The sequence below is a fragment of the Hylaeus volcanicus genome, chromosome 4 (genome assembly GCF_026283585.1).
Source record: "Hylaeus volcanicus isolate JK05 chromosome 4, UHH_iyHylVolc1.0_haploid, whole genome shotgun sequence".
Lineage (NCBI taxonomy): Eukaryota > Metazoa > Arthropoda > Insecta > Hymenoptera > Colletidae > Hylaeus > Hylaeus volcanicus.
This window is the reverse complement of record NC_071979.1, coordinates 27,715,059-27,741,406: the sequence shown is the minus strand read 5'-3', so window position 1 is coordinate 27,741,406 and position 26,348 is coordinate 27,715,059. Positions and strand designations below refer to the sequence as shown.

At 46.5% G+C, this 26,348-nt stretch overlaps 1 protein-coding gene across 1 annotated transcript in view; it reads right to left on the bottom strand.

Moving 5' to 3' along the window:
* Window positions 1–26,348, bottom strand: part of LOC128874991 (uncharacterized) — a 128,646-nt gene that overhangs the window by 3,649 nt on the left and 98,649 nt on the right. The window contains exons 4-5 of the mRNA XM_054120248.1: window positions 25,885–26,018; window positions 16,387–16,630 (exon numbers count right to left, since the gene is read on the bottom strand). Of these exons, the coding sequence (XP_053976223.1) occupies window positions 16,387–16,630; window positions 25,885–26,018 (378 nt within the window). The remainder of the gene's footprint in view (window positions 1–16,386; window positions 16,631–25,884; window positions 26,019–26,348) is intronic.

Here is a 26,348-nt window from a genome sequence, read left to right as displayed (position 1 = left end):
ACGTAACTGGCGGGGTCGAAAAAAGCGGGCCGGGGCGAAGAATCGCATTAAAGGCGACGGTCGTGGTTCCGCGATTAAATTCTCAAGCAAGAAGAAAAGTAACCGGCGGAGACGGAGAAGGCCAGACCAGCCTGGAGAGAAAAAAGCAAATTACCGGACGCTGGCTGGCTACTCGGCGTCGTACCCCGAAGAACCACGCTGGAAAAGTGGTCCACCCTTATTCTCCTGGCTCGTGAAAGTCTTTGGAATGAAATTGCGTTAGTCGTGAATATTAAAATTCGTTAGCCACGGTATTGAAGTCTGTTAAGGGCCCTTGGCTGTCCGACTATGGACGTTATAAAAAGACAACGTCGAAGAGGGGACGCAGTTATTACACCTCGATTGATACAAGGTGCATCACCTCGATTCAGCCAGCGATTCACTTTGATTCTCTTGGCTCAAGAAGCTCTTTGGAATAAAATCCTGTTTATTATGATTAATACTAAACGTGTTTATATAAAGAAAAATTAAGTTTGTTGTTGGACCTCTAGAGATTTGTATCAACGGGAGCATTCCAGGTGAATACTCCCACGAAGGATCGATACCCATAGTTCCAATAATTTAAACTCTTCTGGGAAATGATTTGCCCGCCCTATAGTAATTTCTAAATTGAGAGAACCACTGACGAGGATCGTTGGGGCACCGACCTATATTCAAATCCATTTTTCTCGCGAACGGTGGCTCGTATGGGAAACGCTCTATTGCATATTTTCGCCGCGTTTTATCGCGAGGAATCGCCTCATTCGCCGTTTATGCAGCGAATTACGAGCGTAGAACTTCATGTCAACGCGGTAACGCCGACGAGGCGGGATCCATTTTAGCGGGGACTATTTAAACTGCGTCGTCGTTCGATACTGTCTGTTAATAATTATTCCGCCGGACGGGAATCGTTTACATACAAACGGGCATTGCTATCAACCGGAACTGCTGGCGAAATTACGGCGCGAGGGAATATCGCGCCGGAGCATTATGGACGGGACGACCATTCGAGTCGTTCCTGTCACGAAAATCATTTTGGTCTTGTCTGGTACGACGCCATCTCGCTCGAGTGACACGGCGGCCATTTCGCGACTGTTGGGATGTTTAAGTTCTCGCTTCGAACGTTTCCGAGCAATCGTCCCTCGAAATAAGCAAACAGAATAAAATACAAACGGAAAATAAGTAAGGTGAGCTATATTTTATTATTTTAATTACGATTTAATATCGAACCTACCACGACTGGTCGAATGACCGTTTTTAAATTCTTGTACACAGTTCTTACATGCTATATACGAATTATATACAATTGTTTCATGCATTACTCGATTTAGTTCCACGTAAAATATTTTTGCACTTAATCGAGAAAAGTGTCTCTGAGTCAAGGAATAATTTACCAACGAATGGTTCCGGAAAACTGAACTCCTGATCGAATTTCTGTATCCTGAAGCATAATTAAAAACGCGTATAGGTTCTCTAATCGATACGTTCCATAATGACCACGATTTTTCCCGTTCGAAACCAGGCCTCGTAACGTATTCCATCGAATCCATTCCTCGCAACGAAATTTCCACGGAACGATCGACTTCCCCGAGGATCGAAACGGCGCTAATTGTTCGTTTTCGTCCACGGTTCACGATTCATTACGTATCCCCCCGCGGATCGAAACGCAAAACCGTAGGCGAAGATTCCCCGCATCAGCGGAAAAGTAGAGAACGCGCGAGGTGACCGAAGAAAAAAAAAAAAGAAAGAAACGTCAGCTGGCGAAATCCAATTAATCGAGTATCGATCGTCGCCGATCCGCGGCTTTTCCTCTGTTTCGTTTTTCCTCCAGGCGTTCCCATATCGTTCATTACGGAAACAGTGACCCGCCTACCTGGACAAACCCGTGCGCGAGCCGGGGTTTATGAAGCGCCGTATATTTCACCCTGCTCGCCGTTGAATTCGCCATACTCCCACCTCTCCGTATCCCTTTATCCGTGCGTATCGAGGCTAATAAACTTTCACGCGGGGTTGCCGCGGCTAAGGAAGAAAAAAATTGGAGAAGGAGGGGGTAGAAACCGCGGAAACGAACGGACTGGAACCATTGTAGACTCCTGGAAAGTTGGAACTGGAGAATCGGGGAAAGTCGATTGGTCCTTGAAGGCAACGTTGATGAGGGTGGAGGTAAAAAAATGCTCGACGACGGAAAGCGCAATTATTAAAGAGAAGTCCCATAAATATTCGTAGCTTCCATTAATTATATATTCTCCGCCTAAATGAAATTATATGTTTGATATTTTCAACTAAATATTTCATTATAAATGCAAGCAAGTATAAAGTTTATTCTTATCTTCGGCCCAGCTTCGGAATTATATTATTTAGGTCAATTATTGCCAATTATTTTTGGGTTCCTTTCAACGTGGTCTACAAACGAAGTATTTCTAGTTCGAAGTTGAATATCGGAAACGTTGTATCAGCAGTAGGGAGTCCGAATGTTTGAAGAAAAGAGCACTTTTATTTTTCCGGCTCGCTATTGGCCGCGATTTTCTTTGTTAACGGTAGAATTTCTCGCGAACAGTTCCTCGCCGAGAATCTCTCAGTGTAAAATAGGTTCTCCGTGTTTCGAACGAGTCTCCCGGCGTTCGGAATTTATTTTCGCCCCTGGACTTCCTGTTATACCGGAGAATTATATCCTAGATTGAATTAATAAATTACCAGTAACTCGCGAGGAAAGCTCGAAAGCTCGGAAGCCCGGTTATTAAGATAATACGTGTAAAGAATTCTCGCTGGCCTCGGTTAATAAGCGCCCCGACCTTTACGGCGAAGTTGAAACGAGCCTGTATGAAAAACGAAATACGATATTGAGAAAGCTGCTCGTTTCGTGCGTTTTGAAATGTTAATCTCGAGAATTAGTATAATCCAATCTGGGTTATTACGTGGGTGGGAGGGCCGATTTAAGAAAGTGGATCGTGACTGGCGAGACCTGGTGCCTCTGGGACCATAAAATTAACCAGCCGTTTTTAATATCTCCTTCCGAGTCGGCGGTGCGGGACGTGTTTCGGCTAGCGCGTTTGAAAAAATAGAAAAGATACGATAAATTTAATTAACACGTTCGCTGCCAAACTAATACCGTTAAAGTTAATACTGAAAACTACGTAATCAAACATTTATCGTGGCATTTATTTTTGCAATTTCATTGAAATTTATTTTCTATGATTCCATCGAATTAACGTAGTTGCTATACATACTAGTGGTTCGAAATTAATTCGAATACTACGAACTCGAGTAAAACTCGAGGATCTATGTAAATTTTGTAAAATTGAAAGAAATTTCCTTGTTTGTCTCGGATCGGGGACCGCGTTGACCCGTTTACCGCGGAAAAAAAGCGTTCGCGTCGAGACGGAGGGAAATTCGGACCGTATAGAGGAACCGAGATACCTCGTAGAAGCCATTAACCGCGTTAAATTAATCCTCCATCCGCCTAGTAATACGAAGGCGGCTAAATTGGAGGCCGAGAGAACGCGACGCAGCGAGCGGGGCCCGGGGAACGATAATACAGATTGCGACGTCGCTAGCAGACGGTTACTCGCGTAAAAAAGCTCGAGATCTAACGAGATTTCATGAAGGACCTTGTTGTTCGACGTAATAACTCGCATCAGCGACGTCAACCGTCCAGGCAGCCATCCAACTAGCTGCCAATACGGGCCACCGGTTCGTCAATGAAGAGAAAAAAAGGGCACTCTAAACGATTTTCTCTCGCTAAACAACCGCCCCTGCGACGATTATTCGCGAGTTAATCTCCCACGGCCCTTCTGGCTGAATTAAAAACCGTGGCGGGCGCGAGCCTATCCAGGATCAATTGTTTAATCGTAGCTATCGATCTGTCGTGCTTGAACAGAGAAGTGAGAGCTGTATTTGTGTTGGCTGGTGTGAAATATTTAATCAGAAGCATGACTTAATTTTAGGTAGTTTGATTTTCTGCAATTTTATTATGATTTTCTGCAATTCGAACTCGGAATTAAATAGACGTAAAAAAAAAAAAAAAAACAAGAAAACAGCATTAGCAATTCTCGAAAAAACTCGCCACTGGACAAACACCCAACTCACAGCAATTTCTCACGCGCTGGACGTGAATCATCGCGGGACCGAACGGCAATAATAATTTCTGGCGTCCCTCCCCCCCGCGAGCCTCCATTATTCGCTACGATCTTTGATAAATTTCAACCGAACAAGCCCTGTTGGACCCAGAGGGGAAGGGACGAGGGAAAATATCTCGTCCCATTCGTCTAAAGTGAAATAATTCTCCGTGATGTGATATATCGTCATCCTCATAATTAAAAGTTGAGGATGCAACTCGCGGGAGCCATTAGTCCGGTGCTTGCCGCGGGTTCCTCGATCCCGCGATTATTCCCCGCGAAATGGATATTTATATTCGCTCACGAGCAACGCCGGATTGCCGTTATTTATTCCATTCTACCCGTGTTCCGCGATCTTCGTGCGTGCGCGTACCAGTTAAAAACATATTACCGCCGCGGTCAAACACTTCCGCTCCCTCCACCCTTCCGGCTGGCGGTACCAGCGGCGACATGATCATTTTACGTGTAAATACGAATGGAACACGTGGAGTAAAATTTTCGTGTACGAGGTGTCGTTCTCGAGGATACATTCGTTGAACATTTTCGAGGCTCGCGTGCCGTTGGTCTGACGCGTCTGACCATAGCGTGACATTTCTAATTGTTTCCGGTGTTCACTTAGATCGATTCCAGTATTCTACCATCTGCTTCTCGAATACTATCCATTTCTATTAATACACATAACAGGTATCAAATTACAACCCCCAATTTTCTGCAACGCGAAGATTGGTGTTCCATCGCGAGTACTCGATTTTCTAACCCCATCGATTATTCGAAAAATCGAAAAACGCTCGACTTTTCCAGACCATTGGGACGTATCACTCACAACGGGCGTTTTCGCGCTGTCAACGGCGCGAACGCCGCGCAACGATACAACCGATGCCCGACGGGGGTTGTTTCTGGGCGGGAAACGTCGAATCGAAACGCGGAGCGCGTGCACGCAGTTTGGCGGCCAGCCAATTATTTGTTGCCCCCGGAAACGTCGACCCCCGAGCCTCGAAACATCTACGCCGTACCCCGCCCTCGCGGTTCTGGTCGAAGGGAGGAAGGAACGATCGCGGCCTCTCCAGCTTGTCAAAACGTATCGGCTCGCGGATACAACGCATTATACAACGCGTCGGTCGATGGATCGCCGTCGTTCGAATCGCGTGGGTGTACGAGCGGGTTCCGGTGATTGCAGTCAGCGGCTCGAAAACTGGCTGAAACGGGCAGAAACGTGACAGGGATTCGCAGCACGGTGGACAACGTCGAGGACGAAGGGAAAGGGGAGGGGAGAGAGGAGGGGGGGGGGGATACGTGTCCATCACCGTTCTCTATTTTTCGTTGTCCACCCCTCCCTCAGACGAACCTCCAATGCTTTTTCTCTTCATAACAATTTCGATGGCCCGGTGTAATTGCTTTTTCGACGCGAGAAACGTCTGCGACCCTCGTGATCGCGATTGACTCCCGTTAGAATTTTTTTGTAGAAGGCAGGGTCCCTTGGGTCCCTTGTTTCGTTGTGAACTATGGCTTCCCGATTCAAGATGTAGAAGTACCGCGAAGGTTTCGACGTTTTAGATTTCGAGCAGCACAGGTTCGAAGTGCGGTCGGCAAGCAACGAACGAACGGGGTCGTGTTCGGGCTCGTTTTCGTCGCGGAGACCTCCGCAACCCACTTACAACAATTTCACGACGATACAAGAAGAGGTTCACTCAAAAAGCGTAAATATCGATGAAGTTTAATTCTATCCTATCGACTAACGATCCGATAACACGGAGCATTCCAACCTCTATCGCAATCACAGGCGACGAGAACGCAGCCCCTATCTTATTCTAATGTCGATTCAGGTGCAAATATGCGACGTCCCAATTCCGTCCAGTCGCGGGTCGCTTTGAGCTTCGACGCATCCCGCGTCCTCCCCCATATAATCTCGCGCGAAACGCCGCCGACGCCGACGCTTTGATGGGGCTGACCGGCGCGCGGTCAGTACCCCGCTCCGCTTGTCAATCAAAACGAAACAATTTGGGCCACGCAGCGAATTGGCCCGAGCCCCGAGCGCACGGGTTTGATTGGACGACGGCAGATGGGCTGCGAGAGATATAGAAATGAATTTTGAAAACAACGCGACGCCACCGTAGAAGCGGGACTGGAATCAATTCGACTTTTCAACGGGAATCGTTGGCGCGTGCCGTCCTCTCGATTTACGCGAGGGGTTACGCTTTGGGAAACGGAAGTCCCCTCTATTCGACCGAGCGATATTTTCCAGTGGGACTTTGACGCTTTCAGGTGTCCTCGAAGCCGCGCGGTTCTTCGAGGTGAACGAGTTTTTGGAGAGCTCCGCGCTCGCGGGAAAGTTTAACCCTTTCGGTGGCGTGGAATCTCGCGTAGGGGTTGATTGGTAGGATAGACAAGTTCTCGAGGCTGATAATCTGGGTTAGGGTGTAGGCTCGTGGGTAAAGAAAATGTATTTTTGTATTGTCGTGAGTTGTATCGTCGTCTTATTCATTTGTTGCTCGTTGACCGCACTTCGAAGCGGTGCTGCTCAAAAATTGAGATAAGGTCTGGGTTGAAAAATGGATACTTAGATCGGTGAACCTGCTTGCTAAATGGTAAAAATAAACTCAAATAAATAAATAAATAATGTAAACACGAAAAATGGATACTTTGAATTATTCTTCATATAAAGTATCACCTTCAGCACCTTCGCCTTCTTTTATAAGATAAGACGGGACTGCTCAGGAGTTGTCTCTGTTACCATATTTTCCCCTTGATTAAATATTGTCATGAAGTCGAAAGTACGCGTCACCCTTCGATAACCTCGCCCATCGGAGCACGCGGAATGCTTTATCTCGGTATCAGCGACGCCGAGCGTCTTCTGGTTGACTGAAGTGCCTAGCGACGGAGGACCTCGTGGGCGTCGCGAGGATAACGCGATAATCCTTGTTGCACGCGTAAACGCTTCGACGTGTCCCGCCGACGACGAGGCGCGTTAAAGCGAGCAATCGATAATCAAGATGAACGACGCCCTTAACCATTCTTCGCGCGCCACAGACTCTTCCTCGTTGAAAGATGGGGAAAAAGAGAAAAAAATTTCTACGAAACGAGCTCGAGTCGTTTGATTTGTGAGTCCAGCGAGAAATAAAGGTAAAGGGTGGGGTAATAGGAGGGAGATGATAACATATGCAAGAGAGGGCTTAGCTTTATGTAAGCAAACGAGGAATCTGCTTTACATAAATAATAAAAATAAATAGCCAAACAGAAAGTACAATGAACTAAAGAAAAATGTGTTTGGAGTTATAGACCAATCGATATCGTAGCCCGTATATTTTAATTATATAAATACTACTATGTTGAATGTTTTGCACAACCATGTACGACCTCGATTACATTCAACGAAAGGAACTCGACGGCCATCGACAGTCGGAACACGGAAAGCTTCGGTGTAAACCACTTTCCCAAGGCACAATGACGAGAATGAATCTCCATATTTGCATTCTCCTTAGACGCATATCTCGCCCCAGCTTCTTTCCATCCGCCGTTTTTTAAATCCCCATCGGTCTTCCGGGGCCGGGTTGCTCTGGTAATTCCAGGAGGAAAGAAAAACAGCATTGCCGGACGGAGCTTACGTTACCGAGTTACTAATCGAAGTAGATAGTTCCTTCTTTTTCTCAATTCGGTCTCCCCCGGCGCTCTTTCGCCCCTACCTTGCCCGGCGTACCTCCCTCCCTGAGTCTATCCCCCATCCTGCACTTTGCTCCCTTCGTTCTCGCTCCTCCGCGTCCGCTTCTCTCCCGTCGGCGTCGAAACGCGCAGCCAGCACTCTCGTTGCTCCTTACTATTCCGGGATACCCTCGAAAGTGCAGCTGAGAACTCGCCTCGCATTGATAATGCTCCGGGTATATTCCGTCGATGGACGAGCTGAAGGGGCCGCGAGAGGGTGCTCGAGGGAGAATTTCACTGGATAGAGAACGGGAGAAAGAAACGCTCGAGAGACTCCCCTGCGCCAGAAGAGGTATCGGTTGCGACTTCCGCGGAACAAAGCGCCTACGCGTACCTGAGCTCGAGTTGAATTTTAATCGTGGCCTACCGCCGACGGACACTGCGGCATCTTTCGATTTTTTAACCTGGTTTCGATTCGATTTTCGATCTTCGTGGCCCTACGTGAGATTTTCCTATTTTGGAATCCGTGGTGACTAATTTAGGTCTTAAACGGCGCCGCTTAGAAGTGCGGTCGGCGAGCAAGAAACGAACGGGGTCGTGTTTCGACTCATTTTCATTGGAAAAACCTCGGTAACCCTTTTACGACATTTTACGGACGATAGAAGAAGACATTTTTTCAAGAACACCATCAAAAGTTATACATTAAAAAGCGTAAATATGAAGAATATTTAATTCTATTTTATCGACTGACAATCTGCTAACAGCGAACACTTGAGCGTACCCATTTTCCTAACCCTATTCTCTGTTGCTTTACAAGACCCCCATTGTCTATCGATTCTATATCTTTTGGACCCCCCTTCGAACTACAGTCCACTATCCATAGACTACACCCGCCAGACGTTCGGAGCACGCCTTCAAGTAGACGACTTCTGATAATTGCTGTCTGTCATTTGGACCGCGCCTGCGAATGAGTGATCACAGGAATTCACACTGTGTCGTTTCGAACACTGGCCGAGGTCAAAGGTCCAGACTTAAAGGCAAAGGAAACCGCGCCGCAAAGGGACCGGGGCTCTCCGCAAAGAAAGTAATTTACTAATGGCGCCGCGCGTTGCACGAACGCAGCCCTGCATTCTTCATCGCGACGATGGAGCGCGGTTTGCCTTTCGGGAGAACCGGCCTTCGCTGCCATAGTCCAATCTCTATTCACCTGTGTTTGTGATCCAGCCGTTGCATCGGATCCATCGATCGCCATTGAAAGCGGAAGTTAGAACCCGATGGTTCCCTGATTGTGAAAGGGCAATCTGGGCTAACAAGTTCAGGGCGTTTTCGAAACGGAGACGAAGGTAGGCCGCTACGGAGGTGGAGCATCGAGACTGATAATAGAATAAGTAGAATACGACGTTGTTGGTACGGCGAAAGGTGGAGAAAGCCTCGGCACTCCAGAAGACAGCCGCTTGAGGCGACGCGACGTTAACGTTCGGATGCGGAGCTTTAGTGGATTCGGTTCGTTTCGGCCAAGCAGAGAACGAGACGACGTCTCTCCGAGATGCCATAAATGGGAGGTTCGATTTCCGCACGAGGAACACAGAGAACACGGAGGGTGGGAACGGGAACGAGAAAGGGAGCCCTTTAACGGTACGTTTACGTTCCTTTTACCATCGAGTAATGGTATTGGCAATTGAGTAGGCACAGGCGCCATTGGACGACGAAAGTCTCGAGCAGAGGCGACTTTATGTGCGATACTGTCGCGGATAATACTCGAGAATAGGAACCGACGTTTATCAAGGTTTGGAATTTCGAAGATAAAATCACGTTGGTAACTTTCGGAACTGAGAACCCCAATGGTCAGAATTTTTTATAAAACATATTCTACCGCTAAATGCTACTGCTACCAGGATTTTTCATGAGATGAACCGATGCACGATGTCACAAATCTTCGACATCATCGCTTTAGAACATTCTCCGCAGTTCCTTAAACTGCATTCCTCGTTGACAATTTACCGAGCATAAATTTTCTCGCTACTTCTCCTTACCAGGGAGGGGCACAGCATGTGGCTGTCTTGTCTTATCGCGCTGACGCGTCAGCACCGGCAGACTGTCCATAAAATCTTCCACGGGACGGCGAGTACACGCGTGAATCAGCCACGGTTACGCGGGAGGGCGACAAGCGCGCTGGGGGATGATTCAGCGTGCTCGTAAACGAGCAAACCCCGGTTGCAACATCCGGACTCACCCTCGACCGTCGTTCTCGAGTGTTTCGTGGATCGGGCTGTCAAATTGATTCCGCTTGGACGATACGATGAAGCGATATGGGACGGGGACGATTGATTTTCCTCGTAATGGCTGATTTTTAAGGTTGGACAACGCCATGATCGCGGGAGTCGTTCGAGTTTGAAGGAACAGTAGGGTTCGTACTTGGGTGTATTACATTAATTATATTTTTTTGTTATCAGAGGGAGAGGAAGCAAGCTAATTTCGTGGATAAAATTAATTCTGTTTTAGAATAGTTGCCTCTTGATCTCTGGGTGTATCAAATTAATTATAAGTATATTTTTGTTATCAGAGGGAGGGGGAGCAAGTCGATAATTTTGTGAATAACGTATTTTCTGCAAGGGACTTCTGGATCGAATAATAATAAATAGCGAACCTCTCGTGCACCGCAACCGAAGGTATAATTAAATGGAATATTTCTGTTTGAGAACTCTGTCAGCTAATAATAAGCACTGCTAACGCTAACATTTCATCTCTGAGTCTAGGAATCGCTGGCACGAGGGCCACCAGGCGTTAGCTGATACCAGAAGAGGATTAAAATTGAAAAAAGGAGTTTGCGGTCCGACGGCTAGCCATGGTGATCGACGGCGAGTGGAAAAAGAGGAAAATGGAACCCCCTGGATGAAGCGCGAAAATGCAAAGCTGAAGCGTCGGAGTGGTCGTTCGATAAAATTTCGAATATAAAATGAGCATAGCGCCCCGTGAAGTGCGTAATTACGCGTGCGTTTGGATGCGTCTACGTACGTGTGGAAATACAGGGTGTCTCGGCTCGAAAGGACATGTTCCATTCGCAATATATTAACGGATACTAAATATTATAAAAAATTTTATTATTTTACTAGAATTAGCATTGCTTCTGTGAAAATTCGAAGCGAGAGGTATAGTATAACACAGTTCTTAGCACTACTCTGTAGACTCGATCTGAGAATGTTTATTGTCTGCGAAAAATTTGATAAAAATTCTATTCGTGCAGGTATTTCTGCTACTTGTCGAGATTATCTCTGAGAAAAAATCGAGACACCCGGTAGGAAAGTGGAGTACATCCTTTCGATGGTGGATCGATGATACGGCCGCTGGCTAGAGTGGCGCGTTAATAAAACCAGAGCGTTAATTGCTGAATTCCCCATTGATTAATGGCCCTCAAGACTCCAACGGAGGAGACGAGTGAGCCGACAATTTCATGAACGAAGGAAATAGCTCGGTGTCTGCGTTACAAGCTCAAATTGCGGAAATATTCGTCGGTCAATCGGGGCGTTCTCTTTTCTTTCTTCCTTTCCTCCATTGCACTTATTAAGTAAGCGACTCTTACGAATAAATCAGATAAATAGCCAAATTGAACAGGAAATTCTCCCACAAAAGTCATTAACACAATTGCATATAAAAATGAATCTAAAATGTGGAATAAAATTTTCTGATAGGTCACTTCGTTTTCCAAAAAATCCATTTTGAAAATTCCTTGGGGCACGTGGTTTAGCTAAACCTCTCTACTATTCATCTACTACAATTTCTATCGATCTCAGAATTCGTTAATTCGTCGATTTTGCATAAAACTGACGAAACAAGCAGAAAACCCTTGCAATGATCAGACACGCGTCAGCCAAGCCACACTTGGTGTCCCACGCATGTTCTCGCTCGTTCAACTCCCAAACTAAGCATCCCACGAAAGAACGTTATACCAAATTTTCCACGCACTTTTTCACGAACAATAACCATAAATCGATTGCACTCTAACTCTCGGCACGGTACGCGGACAATTTCCCTTTGTTCCGTCAATTGCTCGCTCCGGAGGACGGCGAATGTCTCGAAAATTCCATAAAACGGGCACCGAGGCGCGTCGAAATACCCTAACCGCTTTAAAATACAAACTGGGACAGAGTTAGCAGAAATTTATGCGCATTTAGATACCTCCAGAAATCGTATTCCTCGGCTCCCAGAACCGAGAGCCGCGCGAGGCTGCTTGTATTGTAATCGGAAACGGATTCCCCGTGTGTACATATTTCACAGCGATGGGAACGCGTCACGCGAAATGGATTCCCTTCCGCGGAAGACCGTCAGGATTTTTTTCTTGATCTGATCGAAGGATTCCGTGTATCTCCGGTCCACTCTGGTCCGATCGACGGTTTACGGAACGGGGCGCGTTGCAACGCTTGGAAATAACCGCTGGAAATCGTAAAAACGCGCGAGGCTTGCGCGCGCGATGGGATTTCGTTTCGTTTCGATACGAATTGCATTTTTCCACCCCATCCCCTTTTATCGATATAACCAGACGGGGGAAACAAAGGAGAGGGTGGCTGGTGAAAGCGTTGTTGTGTGGAAACCGCGTTGAATGGAATGTGCGGTCATCGCTTTCGACCGCGAGTCTCGCAGAGTTTGCTTTACGAATTTAGCTGTCTATGTTTTTGTAAAATACTGCGAATTTTTCGGAAATTCCTGACTCTTTGGCGGATGCAACAGGGGAATTCTCGTATTGTTCCGAGGGGGGACGTTGCCCGATACCGGGGCTCACGAATATCAATCAATTTAATGTTTGTGTTCAATTTATATCTGGATCGAGGAACACTATAATGTGGTGTTGAACCTTCTTTCATTAATTCTTTTGCCTCTTATAACAGTTCCTAATCTTTGATATGCTTCACAGCGGTCTTATAACTCTATCTCCTCTTAAAAATTTTGTCACGACTAGACGAATCATCCTGTAATATAAAAAAGCACGTTATTTGAAATGTTATACGAATTTTAACCCCGAACAAGTAATCCTGTGCATTGCCTGCGTTTTGTATTTCCTCTAAATCGCGTGTCTCGAAGACTGAAACCCAGGCGCCTCGGTTATCAGTCTCGGACGACCCTAGATGACACGGCTGATCGCCAGTATTTGTATCCCCGTGGTCTGAACGAATCCTGCCACCGTTTCGTCCCCTTTCGAAAAATGAAACGTCGGATAAGCAAGAGGCGACGCTCGGCGGTGTAACCGCGACGCGATATAATTGCGTCAGGGTGTAGGAGCATGGAAACAAAAAGCCGCGAGACGGGGAGATCGCGGGGAATGATTCAGTTAGGGACGCGATCCTATTTCCCGTAACAGGGTAACGGCTTTGCTTTTCCAGCTGGAACAATCGGCCCCTCCGGCCCTCCCTGTCGCGTCGCTGGCTTCTCGGCTCGTTGCTGATACGGCCAGCAGAGCCCACATAACTGTCATGGGGCGGCGTGATTCACATGAAAGATCGCACGTGACTCGATACATCCGCGCGGTTGCACCGCCATAAATGTTATTGTTGCTGTTAGCCTTATTACGTTTCGCTCGAGACTTACGCCCTCGCCTTGGTCTCCCGTTTCACCCGTGCCACGATTGTTCTTTTGTTAGGGGAGATGTGCCACGATGACAAAACGGACGACGGAGACGACGGGGTATCGAATGGATCGGATTCCCATTTTATTCCTTGGACTCTGTGAGTCAGTTATCTATTTCTTGGACGTGGGATATATTAATTTGACGTGGATCTATTTGTCACGCAAAAATAAATTGAAAACGTGGGATCAGTTTCTTAAAAAGGAAGCTTCGTTGTTCGACAAATCGACTCCAAAGGTGATCGAGTCGCAACTCGGTTGAACGCGTGCCCCGAACATTTTTAAGAGCCATTTCCTAACGACCGAGATCTCGCAAAAGAAAATACCATTTCACATTTTCGACTCAGTTTTTTATGCGGAATCCATTAGCGTACTTTTCACTACTCGTTCATGACGTAAACATTTTTGTGATGCGCGCGATTTCGTTTCGAGAGTATTCTATGTAAATTTCTGTCGAAACCTTATAACAGGACGAAGTACGTTTTACGCGAAACCGGTGTTTACTTATCGTTAAAACAGAATGGAGAGTATTCGTTGGACCGCGAAACCCGGTATACATTGCATTGACCGACCAATTTGGAAATTCCCATAAGCACTCGCTCGTGTTACACAATCTCCATTCGTTAGCAACAAATTATCAGCAAGGATCCGTTATTATCGCCGCGTATGGTCCGTCGAACTCGACAATGCATTAAACAACACAATTATTTCCATGCTACATTTAAATTACAGGCCATACATCGTTAACGAAGCCGCCTACACCGTGTTTGCCGCACTGCCTTTAGAATCTCGACGTTTTAATGAAGTATCCGAATTTCCGGGCGAAAACACCCGCGGAATGATCGTCGTGCGTCGGTCTCGGGACTCTATCGACGAACGTCGTTAATTAATCTCCAATGAACGCTTCATCGGTGTTCCAAACAACAACGTGAATAAAAATTCAACGCGAAAATGGAACAACGTGGCTGTTGATCGCTGTTTGCAACTTTGTTATCATTTATGTAGAGACTAAGGGTGGTTTTTCTTAAAGTGAGTCAACGTGCTCGTAAAGTCTAATATTCTAAGCTTCACGGTTCACAAAGGGTGCTTTGAAAAATGTGAGATACTCCAGAGGATTCTTGTGGGGGAAAAAGGAATCGAAAATTCTTGTATCATTTCTTTCCCCACATTTTCTCAAAGAATCCCTCCGACAGTACAGATAAGCACCCTCTGTGGCGCGAGCGTAGAAGCCATACCCCTATTATAAAATAATAGTCTTCCTTACGCAACGCTCTGTCTCCGCCAATTCTGTACTCCCTGGAAAATATGCAACCAACAATCCAGCCAGCGTAACCTAACCTCGCACAGTGCGGCATTCTCGAAAGTCCCCACGCGCTAAGTAAGGACGCACGCGAAATCGCGTCGCATAGTTCGCGAAGAATCCTAGTTTACGACATTGTGGCGTAACGACAGAATCCGGCACCGTTTGACGGAAGTCTCTCGGCAACCGATTTCAGCTTCCTTGTATGGGACATCGTCGATCGATTCCACGCGTTCCTTTCTTCGTTGGCGTGTCCCGCGGCGTGCATCGAAAAATCAGCGCCAGCGAGTCGGAAAGAAGATAAAATTCCCGGACGTCCGTTCGTCTCGTTGGATTGGAACGACGCAATTAACAACGCGATCCGATCGATAGCGTCCGTGGCGTCTCGGCTGCACACAGATCGCATTATACCGTTCCCTCTGATCGGTTGAATTTTACTGCGGCTAGCATTGTTCTCGACGATTTCGCTGGATATTAAAGGCGAGCGCAAACGCCCGTGGACGATCTCCTAGCCCAGTTTCCCAACTTTCCGAACAAGACTCACTTCCCCTCGCCCCCGTTCGTCTCTGTATCGAAGATTCGAGTACGATTCGGATCTACGAGTCCCCGATAAATGAGCAGAATCGAATTGTTGCGCGATTAACCGTCCGCGCTCGGAGCCATTTCGTTTCAGAATGTGCAAACAGGAATCGCGTCGTATTACGTAACGTAACTTATAAAGCATGTAATTTACTGTAACGACACTCGAGCTTATATAAATCTGTAGACACTGGGAGACATAGTTATGTCAAAAATCAAAATTTTATACTATTCAGATATGTGATAGTGCGCGAAACAGTCATGGATATCCATTGATAGTTTCTATCTTTTAAGTTGAAATGGTCGAGAGCCATACGGAATATCGTCCAGCATGAAACAATATTTGAAATGATACGAGGCATTCCGAGCCCATTACCGAACGCGGATAAACCAGCTATTCGCTGAATCATTAAAATTCTTTTTCGCAGGCTCGCCTTGTTAACGGGAAACCGTATCATCCCTCGGATTCGCCTTTATTAGCGCTGTTTACCGAGTTAATGGAAAGCAGGAACGGGGGTTGATTTGACCGGGCATAATTGTCGGAGGCACTCGTTCGTTCCATTTAGGAAGAGATTTTTGCTGCTGGTAGCGAGCCTTTGGTAAATTAAGGTAATTTGAGGACTAACGGATGGTACAAGGGATGGAATGTTAGGCGAACAAAGGAATTTTTTTAGAAAGGGAACATAGAGCTATAAATTTCATTCGATCGTTTGGAAATAATCTAGATATATGTAGTTTACGTTGTAGTCCAAGTGATAGGTAGCGTTGAGGTTTGATGTATAGAGAGTGTGCTCTAACATATGGAGATCATAGTATTAGGTGAACTGGAAAGTAATATCGTTATTGCAGTATTAAATACTCGTCTATCAATCATCAGCTCATTGACTTTTATCGATCTGGGATTGAAAAGATGCACGTTAGATGGCAAAAGGCTGTCGATAACGAGGGCGATTATTTAATAAATTGAAAAATTTGTTTGAATTTAATGTAAAGGAAACGGCATTACTCTGAGTGATAATTCTATAAATAACGAGTAAAAGCATCGAGTCCCACGAAGGGTGTACCATACCTGATTCTTCATGTTCGTGTGCTACACGAGTTTACATGACAAATTTTACTCACGGGGCCCTCGCGGCGGTGATTCTCCAGTGATGGACGCGATACGGGGCGTGTCCCCGTTGATTTCGACATCAGCTGATTTCCTGTAGACGTCTGCGATGGAAGCCGTGCAGCGCAGATGGAGCCGACCGTTGCGGAACATGTCGCTGGTCACCTTGAATTCTATCGTGGACTTCGACACCATCGAGTCGTCGTCCTGAGGGATCGCGAAATATCGGGACCTGTACTGAAGGGTGTCGTTCGATATCTGAAAGCAGACCATCGATGGATTAGATCCGAAAAGTCCTAGATCACCGCTTCTACAATCATTTTTTCCAGTGACATAGAGAGACTACCGAAGGACAGGTATGTGAAATCTGGGCACTAGATCGAGTTCTTGAGTCGACTCAATTTTTTATAAAAAAAAAAAGAGAGAAAGAAATCGAAATACACCAAGCACTCTCACGCTTTCAATCAAACCCGAATACGAATTTAGCAAAAAGTTTCCCCCCGGTTTCCCTTTCCATAACCTCTTTAATGTACCCAGCGTTCGCGTTCGGTATCGACGGTGCTTTAATAATATTCAGCGAGCAGTTTTCACGGGCATTTGTAATCAAATTAAATCAGTTTGTCACACGCCGCGTACGTGACACTTTAAATGGAAATGGCTCTCACTCGGAAGGTTAAAACGGTAATAAATTGCCGTCAGGAAGGGGAAATCGTTTTTTTTTTTTTGTTTCGCCAGGGAGTGTGTGCGCGCGAACTTTCACGGAAGATTTAGCTGCGAATTACTTTCACTGGGCGGGGACCGTGGCGGAACATTCGCGCGTTAATAATGCAAGAAAACAGGCGTGTACCTCGAATAAATATTTAGCGAGCCGAAAATGAAACAGATTAATTCCGAAACGCGGCGCTATGTACGTTAACCGTGGAACAAGCATGTACAAAGCGTGAATTATTATACCGTGTTTATATCAACGCGAAATGAGCGATCTTCTGAGAGCGTGGCGGAGATTTCGGGACGATTCGAGCGTTTGTTATAATTAAACGTATTGGTTACCCCATTTATGCATCATGGCGTACTTTGCTCTATTAATTCTGTCGTCAATGAAAGGAGGTAGATCGGCGATTTTATTCATAGATATTAAATGAAAGAAATCAGTGTCTGGTCACGGCAAAGGTAAGTAGAATGAGCCCCAGTCTGGTCGGCCAAGATCAAGTAGTACGTGTCCGTGTTTGGCCAGACAGACAAAGATGAAACGTATTCATAGAACGAAAGGTGAACCCCGGAAATAATTTATTCAAGCCACCTCGGGATCTTGGCGTCTCGGTGCGTCACTTCCAATCGCGTTATCTCGCAATTCACGAAGACGCCGCACCTCACTCCCCGCGGGGAAAGACAACGTTCACCGCATCCTCGGCAAACAGATATTCCTCGAGAGCTCTCTTCCTACCTCACGCGAGGAAACAACGCCGCCATCGGCATTCCCACTTCCGCCGAGCGTTATCGGTTAATTAATATCTTGTTTAAACTGCCGCTACTGCTGTTATTACGTTACCGTGCCGTTCCTTTTAACGGTCCTCTAGGTAAATACCAGGACCGATACCATCCCCGTTCCGAGCTTCGAACGCAGCCCAGCCAATTCAATTTCATGCTCTCGTCGAACCAGCCGCGGTGTGATTTTCCCCGAGCGAAGCTTTTCGGCGGGCAGAGATGAATCTTGTTCGTTTCTTCTAAAGACGTTACGCAGTTTCGTTGCTCTTAACGTAAATGAACGAACGGAGAGCGCAGGCTCGAATACCGCCCGCAACCTTTACCGTCTTCTTCTTCTTCTTCTTCTTCTTCATTTATTTTTCCCTCCTCCACGGCTTCCAGCTCGCGCGAAGAGCTTCTGGAAAGAAACGAGGACCAAAGGGGCGGCGAACGACGTCGGGCAAGCTAGCAGGAGTCGCTCGACGTTATTACTTCGGGGAACAAACGAGAGCGTGCATTAAGTCCGCGGACTTGGCGACGACGCGGAGTGTTCATAAAACATAATGCATAAAGCTTGCCGTTGTCGCGTCCCTGCTTCACGCTTTCCGTTTCCCGCGCATCCGTGCCCGCGTTAAAGCCGCCAGGATTTATCGCCGGGTTTCCAGGTGATCCCGCGACAACCTCTTCGTCGGCGTTATCGGTGTCGAAGGTGTGACACGTGTTCCACGAGGAACGAAACACCGGTTCGGGGTTAGTTGGAATCTGGTAACGCGGGGGAGGGAGGCAGGTTTCGTTGGGAACTGTTCTTGGCAATTTCTGCGATTGATATTTCATTCCGCGATGAGTACATTCTACCTTCCTATGTATCCTCATATATAGGCATATACTACTTCCGACTGACCCGTTGCATTCTTCTTTCCTGCATATGTCTAGCCACTGGGTAGCTACAAGAAAATATCCGACTAGGATTTTTCGTTTCCATATTCGTGACATCTCGGGACGTTCTCGTCAGCGTTCAAGGTTGCTCGATAATAATTCCACATTCCACAAACGGTGCCACGCGCTCGAAATCTAAATTTCGTCGTTCTCTCGCCTCATAAAATACCGTTGCCCGTGATACTACACTTCCCGGTTTGTCACATCATATGTAGATTTTATGAGTATTTTGTGTCTCGCGAAATTCCACGCCGTTGTAAATTCTGCGAGTTTTCTCAAAATTCCTGTCGCCGTCGTTTATCATCCGACGTCACTGTAACATACTGCTTCATGCGAAATTCCTCCGACGGATCCTTCGTACGGGAATATGGGTCGCGTTCTTTGCCCGAAACGAAAGCTGACGGCCGCCCCGTCCCGTGACGACGAGAGAATTTTTGTAAGTTCGGCAATTACGATTTTAAACGTGCCGAGAACTTCGACCGCGGAACGAGGATGAAACTTCCAGTTGAAAATCCCTCCGGATCCTGCTTAAGAGTTCCTCCATTCTTGACGAAGTCCTTATTTCTGCTACCTTATATCCCGCTTTTTAACACGTGGGCTGCCAAGTTCATTTTACCCTTTCAGTTAAGGTCACTATCCGCGCAAAGGGTCGAACTATTTCGAAACTAGTCCACTCGAAACTTTCAGCAATTTAAATATAGAAAACGTTTCACGTTTCAAGAATAACGAAGATCGCCTTGTACATATATTTTAATATAAAAATAAAAGAAGAACAAGCGTAAATGTCCTCGATATTCGATATCGTATCTCACGAAAGCATAATAAAACCAACCAATTTCTATTCAACCAGATAATAATCTCGGTTGTATCATCACACCGTGTATAGGTCTCCATTCGCCGACCCCTTCTCCCAGGAACATTCTTTATACGGAACTCGGAGGAAACATAGTATCCCATTATGCTTCCCCAAACGTGTATAGACCTATTGTGTTCCAGAAAATAAGAGTTGCGTGAAGGAGGAATAATTCCGAGCTCCCACCGTCGGGTCGTTCGGCTCCCGCCGGAAATAGGACGCGACCCACGCGTGGCTTGCACAGGTTCCGACGTGTTAAATATTCATCGGTGTCCGATACACTTTACTGGCTCGAAATTTGTCTGTATCGATCCCCCTTGAGCCACGAATATTTTCTCCCTCTTTGCAAACTTCTTCTTCGTTGTCACGTCCGTTGAAGTAGATTTTCGCGGAAGAAGTTTATTCGAATGGTCGGGGAGGAGTCGATCCTGGGTGTACATAGCCTTAACAAGCGGACAAAGAACGCGGTTGTGGAATTGGAGAAGATGGATCGCGCGTCACCGTGAGTTTCATATTTTATACTTAACTCTATCTGTCTGTCCGGGCGCGGGTATATTCCACTTGTTCTTGTCTGGCCAGGCGTGGGCACATTCCACTTGCCTTTGCATGACCAGACGCTGAGGAGGATAAATCCCAGGATTAAGAGACAAAGGTAAGAAAGAAGCCATTCGAGTTGCTTTCGCTCGTTCACGAGACTCGGAAGAACTGTGGAACGTGTCTGATTTGGAGCTACCTCTGAGATTCATCTTTCATTCTCCCACGAGTATTTAGGGTTCTTTTTTAAACAGACACGCTGCGGAGAGGTTGATCGGTTGGTTTATAGAAACATCTAGGTATATCGCAGAAGTCTACCCAACAAGTAGAGAGCACGGCAGCAAAATGGCCGAGGATGTACGGCTTACCGCGGAGCGTTTCATATTTTAATACTTTACTGCCCGGCTCGTGTCATCGTCGGCTGCGTAACATCGTTTGCTCCTCGAAGCAGCACCGAGCTCGAGGACTGTTTCGGAGCGCCGCGAGACCGAGTTTTCGTCGCGGAAACCCGTACACGGGGAGTTCTCGCAGTCCTTGAGGAGCGGTATGTCCTGCCCCGGACTTGTTTCGGCTGAACGTAATTCCGTTTATTGGTCTTCCGGTCGCTGGTGCTAGGAATTCGCAGGTAACTCGTACGCTCTTTTCAGAATGACGCTGGCACATATTTCAACCGTAGTTTCATCTATGCAAGGCAGGTTGACGGTGCGCAAAATGACGTTAAATTCCGAGTAGTGGCTTTTAATAACCCGAGGGGAAGAATAATTTGGAGTAAGAGTGAGTTTTATTAGTGTCGCGTAACCGAGAATGCAGTGGTGTAGTTTTAATAGTTACTATAGTAGTATGATAGTATAATTAATTCCGAAAATATTCAGGAGTAATTCGAGTACTCCTTAGATGACTAGAAAAAAAAGGCGAACCTTTACTGGGTGGAAAAGGGGGGCCAGGATCTTTAGCTGAAAACGGAAAAGCGTAGGTAGTGGTCGTGAAAATAACGGCGACGTCATTTCCTTCACGACGTCGCGGTCCATTTCAGCCTTGGGCAACGCTTCGTAGGATTTCTGGGCCCTCCAATTGCGAACTTTCCTCGGAACTTGAACACTGCTAAGAACACGTTCCTGGCTAATAGCTTGCTGACATAACTCCCCCTCGTGTCTCTCCTTTTTTTTTCCCCACTTGGCAGACCCTTTCTCGTCGAATAGCACGTCCGTCACATAACGCAACCTTCTCACGCGAGCGCGGAGACGTCTTTCTGAGAATGTTTGATCTAAAGAGCCAGATGGCGACCTCAGACAAATTTTCTAGAATGGAAAACCAAAGATTGTTTCAATTTGGGAAAGTATAGAAACTATAGACGCTATTCACGCAGACTACCCTCAAGATAAATAAAGCTACGTATACTTATTTACAAAAACATCCCAGACAATGAATTCTGTACACAAGACCCGAGTAAACCTTCCTCGGACAAAACTCATCTTCGGTCTACACAAATAAAATTTCGTTACTTCCTGTCTTCGTTCTATTTCATCCCGCGTAATCATCCCCTACGATATTCACCCACGTTGGGTAAACGGGCCGTACACGACATACCTCTTACACGCCCTTATTATTCTTCGAGGGCCACCGATCACCTCGCGGAATAATCGAACGTTACATTCGAACACTGCGGTGCATTCCAGGTGCGAATTTAACGCTCTCTTCGGCGTCCCGGCGCCGCTCGGTCGCGTTTCCGAGCCGATAGCCCGCGAGCCTGGTTACGGGAGATTTATTTGATGAAATAATGCTCGACGGCCGGAAAATAAATTCGGCCGCTTTATGGCCACGGATCGGTTATAATTAACGCGTGCCAGTGACCAGTCGAAAGCGCGAACGAATTAGTTTCTAGAAACAGGGGGTTCGAGCGTCTCGGGCGTGACGGAAAATTCGCGTGTCTAGCCCCGACACGACGGGTAACAATGGCCGCTAGGAAAGTGCACCGAGCCAGCAATTTCATTCACTCTGCCATTTTCGGTTTCCAACGGTAGCCGGCGGACCCCGATGCGTGTCAACCCCGTTACTTCTCCAAAGAGCAGGCTGACCGTTGTCGACAACTTTCTCTTAATGTCCCCAAAGTCCCCTCCAACCTTCCCCCCCGGGCTTCGTTAGTGCTCCGTGACCGAGTACGAAAATCCGCAGCTGAAAAGTCGCCGCTCTAAATCAGTACACAACGCTGGAACTTGATCATAGGAATGGATCTTTGAAAATAAAGGAGAGTAGGTTTAGGAATGACACGGAAACTCTCAATTTTCGACCGAATCACTAGGATATTTGTGTCAGATCCAAGGGAACTGGTCATCGAAAGGTTGTCACGAATTTGTCACGGATCGGTCGTTAGGGTGTCCTTCCATGACGATCGACGGAAAATCGATAAAGACGTCTCTGTACATCATCTGTCGAGGCGTCGTTCTCTCTGCGACTGTCGCGCGATCCATCGTATCCATTCGAAATTGTTTACGTCACAGACACGATCCTGCCTCTCGCCACTGGCTCCTACGATTCTTACGATTTTAATCATATTGTTTTTGCTTCGACGTCAATTCCGATTCCCCACTCCCCTTCGAAATCAGTAGACGTCCATTGTCTTCCAAATCCATCAAATTCGTCCCTTTCGTCCATCGTGTAACGAACACCGCGCCCTGTCGCCCTTACTCCCTTTCGTTTTTAGAATTTTCCATCCTCGTTTCGCGAGCGTGTCTCGTTTTGTTTTTCAATCAGTCCCCAGCGCTCTAACTAGTTATTTCGCATTTCAGCGACAGCGTTTCGGCCAGGTTTCGCGCACAGTGCACCGCCGGGAATTAAATTTATCGGGATCCATCGGGATATATCCGTGCAATCTGTAGGAGAGGGACGGAGCCGGCGAGCGGGAGAGAGTCGGAACGGTAGCCACGTATGCAAATAAATCGTTATACTGCGGTATTTGTTAAATCAGCCAAATTATTCCGTTAAATCGCAGCGGCCCAGACGCATTTAACCGGTTACAACGAGCACGGAGTGAGTTATTTGTTTTCGATCGACGAAAACATCGGCTGATCGAAGGAACGTCGATTGCTTCCGTTCGTTACCTTCCACTCGTGGCATTTTTTTTTTTTCTCTTGCTCTCCCGCTTTCTCGACTCGATGCTCGATTTAACCGGATCGCGGAACAAATGGCCGCATTTCCATATTGTGTTGTTTTATACCGTTCCGTAAAACGATTCCGGATGGGCGTCGAACAATTTCGAGGTACGAAATGTTTGCCGATACAAAGAAACAACGTGTTCCGCTTGGTGCTCGACGATTTGTTTAATATTTTTTGGGGGAAGCAACGTGTCGATACATTTTCATGTTATTACATCGAATTAGAAATATTCTTAGATTTTTCTTTGGAATTTCCTTGTTCTTTTTCAATGAATGTTTAAAGGAAACGTGGCTAAATAAATCGAACGAATTAAAATGTATTAGACGCGACCATCTCGGCTTGAAAATTTCGTTGATGTAAGCTCCCATAAGAGTGCAGGGACATCGCCGCACCCTCTCCACGAGCTGACGTATTTCCCCAACGTCCCTCGAGACCTCTATCCTTCTCCAGGTGAATGATCACGTGTATTTCGTCCGAATTTGGGGCGAAATTTCGGTTCAATTTGATCCCAGGGAATTGCTCCTGTAAATATTCCGTCGTTGGCCAGCTCGTTCAAAGATTTACCGTGGGACCCTTCGACGGGACAAATGTCGTCTCTTAAAACCAAGGACAAGGGTATAAAAGAAGTATATAAACCGAGTAAACTGGGAAACGAGATTCATTAGTTTATCTTCAGTCGTTCCATTGCTTATTGTGTCAGTGGAGTGCCGTTTCTCTAGACGCCTGATTTATCTTCGTCTTCCCGAACCCCGTAAATGGATATTTTGTTGCTTCGATACCTCTTCCGGTGTGCCGATTCGATTCTCGCTCTCGATATCCCCGCAGACATCGAATTCCTTATTTATCATCGAGTCCTCTCTGCGTAAAGATAATGTTTCGTAGATACACCCTTCGCGAAGATTCGAAGTTGTTGCATCGTTTCCGGAAACGCGTTCTCGAATGGTGTTCCGTTGAAAAATATTCCCCGGATCGATAGCTCCCCGTCTTCAATGTTTTCAAAATTTATAGACGAAGTAAAGGCGAGGCATATTTCATCCCAAGCTTTTTAACATCGAATTACCCTCGCACGAGAGATTCGCTGAGCAGAGCAATGGGATCGAGGGTTGCCAGGTATGCGGAGCATACCTCAAGGATTCTTTCAAAATTTATCCGCTCTCTTGAAGAAGTTTCCCTCGGCGATCAGTCGCCGCCATGTTGCTTCGAAATTGGCCGTGACGCAGGAGCAATTTATATTATCATCCGGCAGACGAGCGCGCAAGTATTAACGCATTCGAATTCTATTCTTGGTTATGAACAAATTATGAAAGTGTTTTTCTTTTTTACTCGTAATTTTTGTCAGTACCCGGTATCGGAAACGTAAAATATCTGCTTGTCGCGAATGTGTTAGCAAGCAAAAATATTTTACCCTCGAACGAGCATTATTTGCTATTTATTTATAGTTACGAGTCAAAATATTTTGTCGCGAAACGAGCATTATTTGTTATACTCTTGCTCTGCTAATACTCGAAGCTATTTCTGATAGATATTGCTGACAGAGCGGTTGGACCATAAATAAACCAATTAAAAAAGAAAAAAAAAAACAAACAAATTTCGATCAAGAGCAAATTTTTCAAGTCCGCGAGGAAATAATTGCTGTTTGCCAAACAAACCACCGAATCGTGACCCAGGGCATAAATGTTTCAGGCGTGTTTACACGTTCCCCGTATACGTCGTAATAATTCGTTCGTGGGCGCAAATTAATTACGAATTATAAGCGGGACATCAAATTGCTCCAACTAATTAATCCGTCACAATGGACCCGAGAATGTGTTTGCCTCGGCCACGGCAATATCGGAATCATTAATAATTCACTCGAAATAATCGCGGACGCGTTATTGTTCCAGCCGGCGGAGACCGTTGCCAATTTTTATTTCGCGTTTACACCGCGACGAAATAAAATAGACGATTAGTCGTATCTAAAATCACGGTTGCGATATTCTTCGCGAATCACAAACGATGTCGTCCGTCGAAATTAACGATATCCCGGACATCCGAGGCCATAAACACTGAACTTCTTATCGAAGAGAAAAATTGTGCATCATTAAAAGCAATTGTGATACGAGTGACAAATTATTTTTCTTTGTTGTATAACTAATGTAATTCATTCTTCGAGTAACCCTAACGAAATTTAACTTTAAAGCAAAATCCACGCCCACGAATACAGAAAATTAAGTCTCCCCCTAGAATTGCGAGTAGAAAATCATTTCTATCCATACTTTCCCGTTGAGAACCTTTAGTTCAAGATTTCATCCCTTCGGGGGACGACGCACCTGTATTCGCGGCGGACCACCTTGCAGGGGCGCGAACGCGTGAAGGACGAAGGGTGGGTAGCGCAAACGGGCGAAAGGTAAATGGAACGGAACGACCGGGGCGAGTGTGTGCCGGGTGAGAAGACGCCGAGGACGGGGGTGTCTTCCGCGAGGAACTTTAATCATCCAGTAAGGTCACGTAGCTACGGCTCGAGGACGTATATAGCCGGCGTTAAGGTGTGCGCGGGAGCGAGCTGGAGATAGCTGGCTGGCGATATACTTACGAGATTCCCGTTCAGCTTCCACGTAATGTTGGAGGCGGGACTGGAGTTGCCGGTGGTGCAATTCGCCCGGAGCATCTCGCCTTCTGCTATACGCTCCTTCTCGGTGTCGATCGTCGGGTCCGTTTTTGGGGCGTCTAAGGCATAATAATTACGTCGTTTAGCACACGCGACTGCTGCGAGCGCCGCTAACTCCGCGTCTGGCGACGAGCCAGACCATCGAGCGGCCCGGAGACATGGGGGTTGACAGGGGTTGGCGGCGCGGAAACACCTGTACCACCGGCTTAGGGCCGGACGAGATCTTCTATGTACGACTATTCTTTCCAACGCTTTACATTTTAAAGGGAGGGTTCTATTCTTTTGGTGCTGGTTCTTCGGCGACAGGGTGCTTTTCCTCGGTAAGGTTGATTAATTATCCGACAATTTTGACAAGTAAATAGTCATCGCGTTGACTATAGTTGACGCGA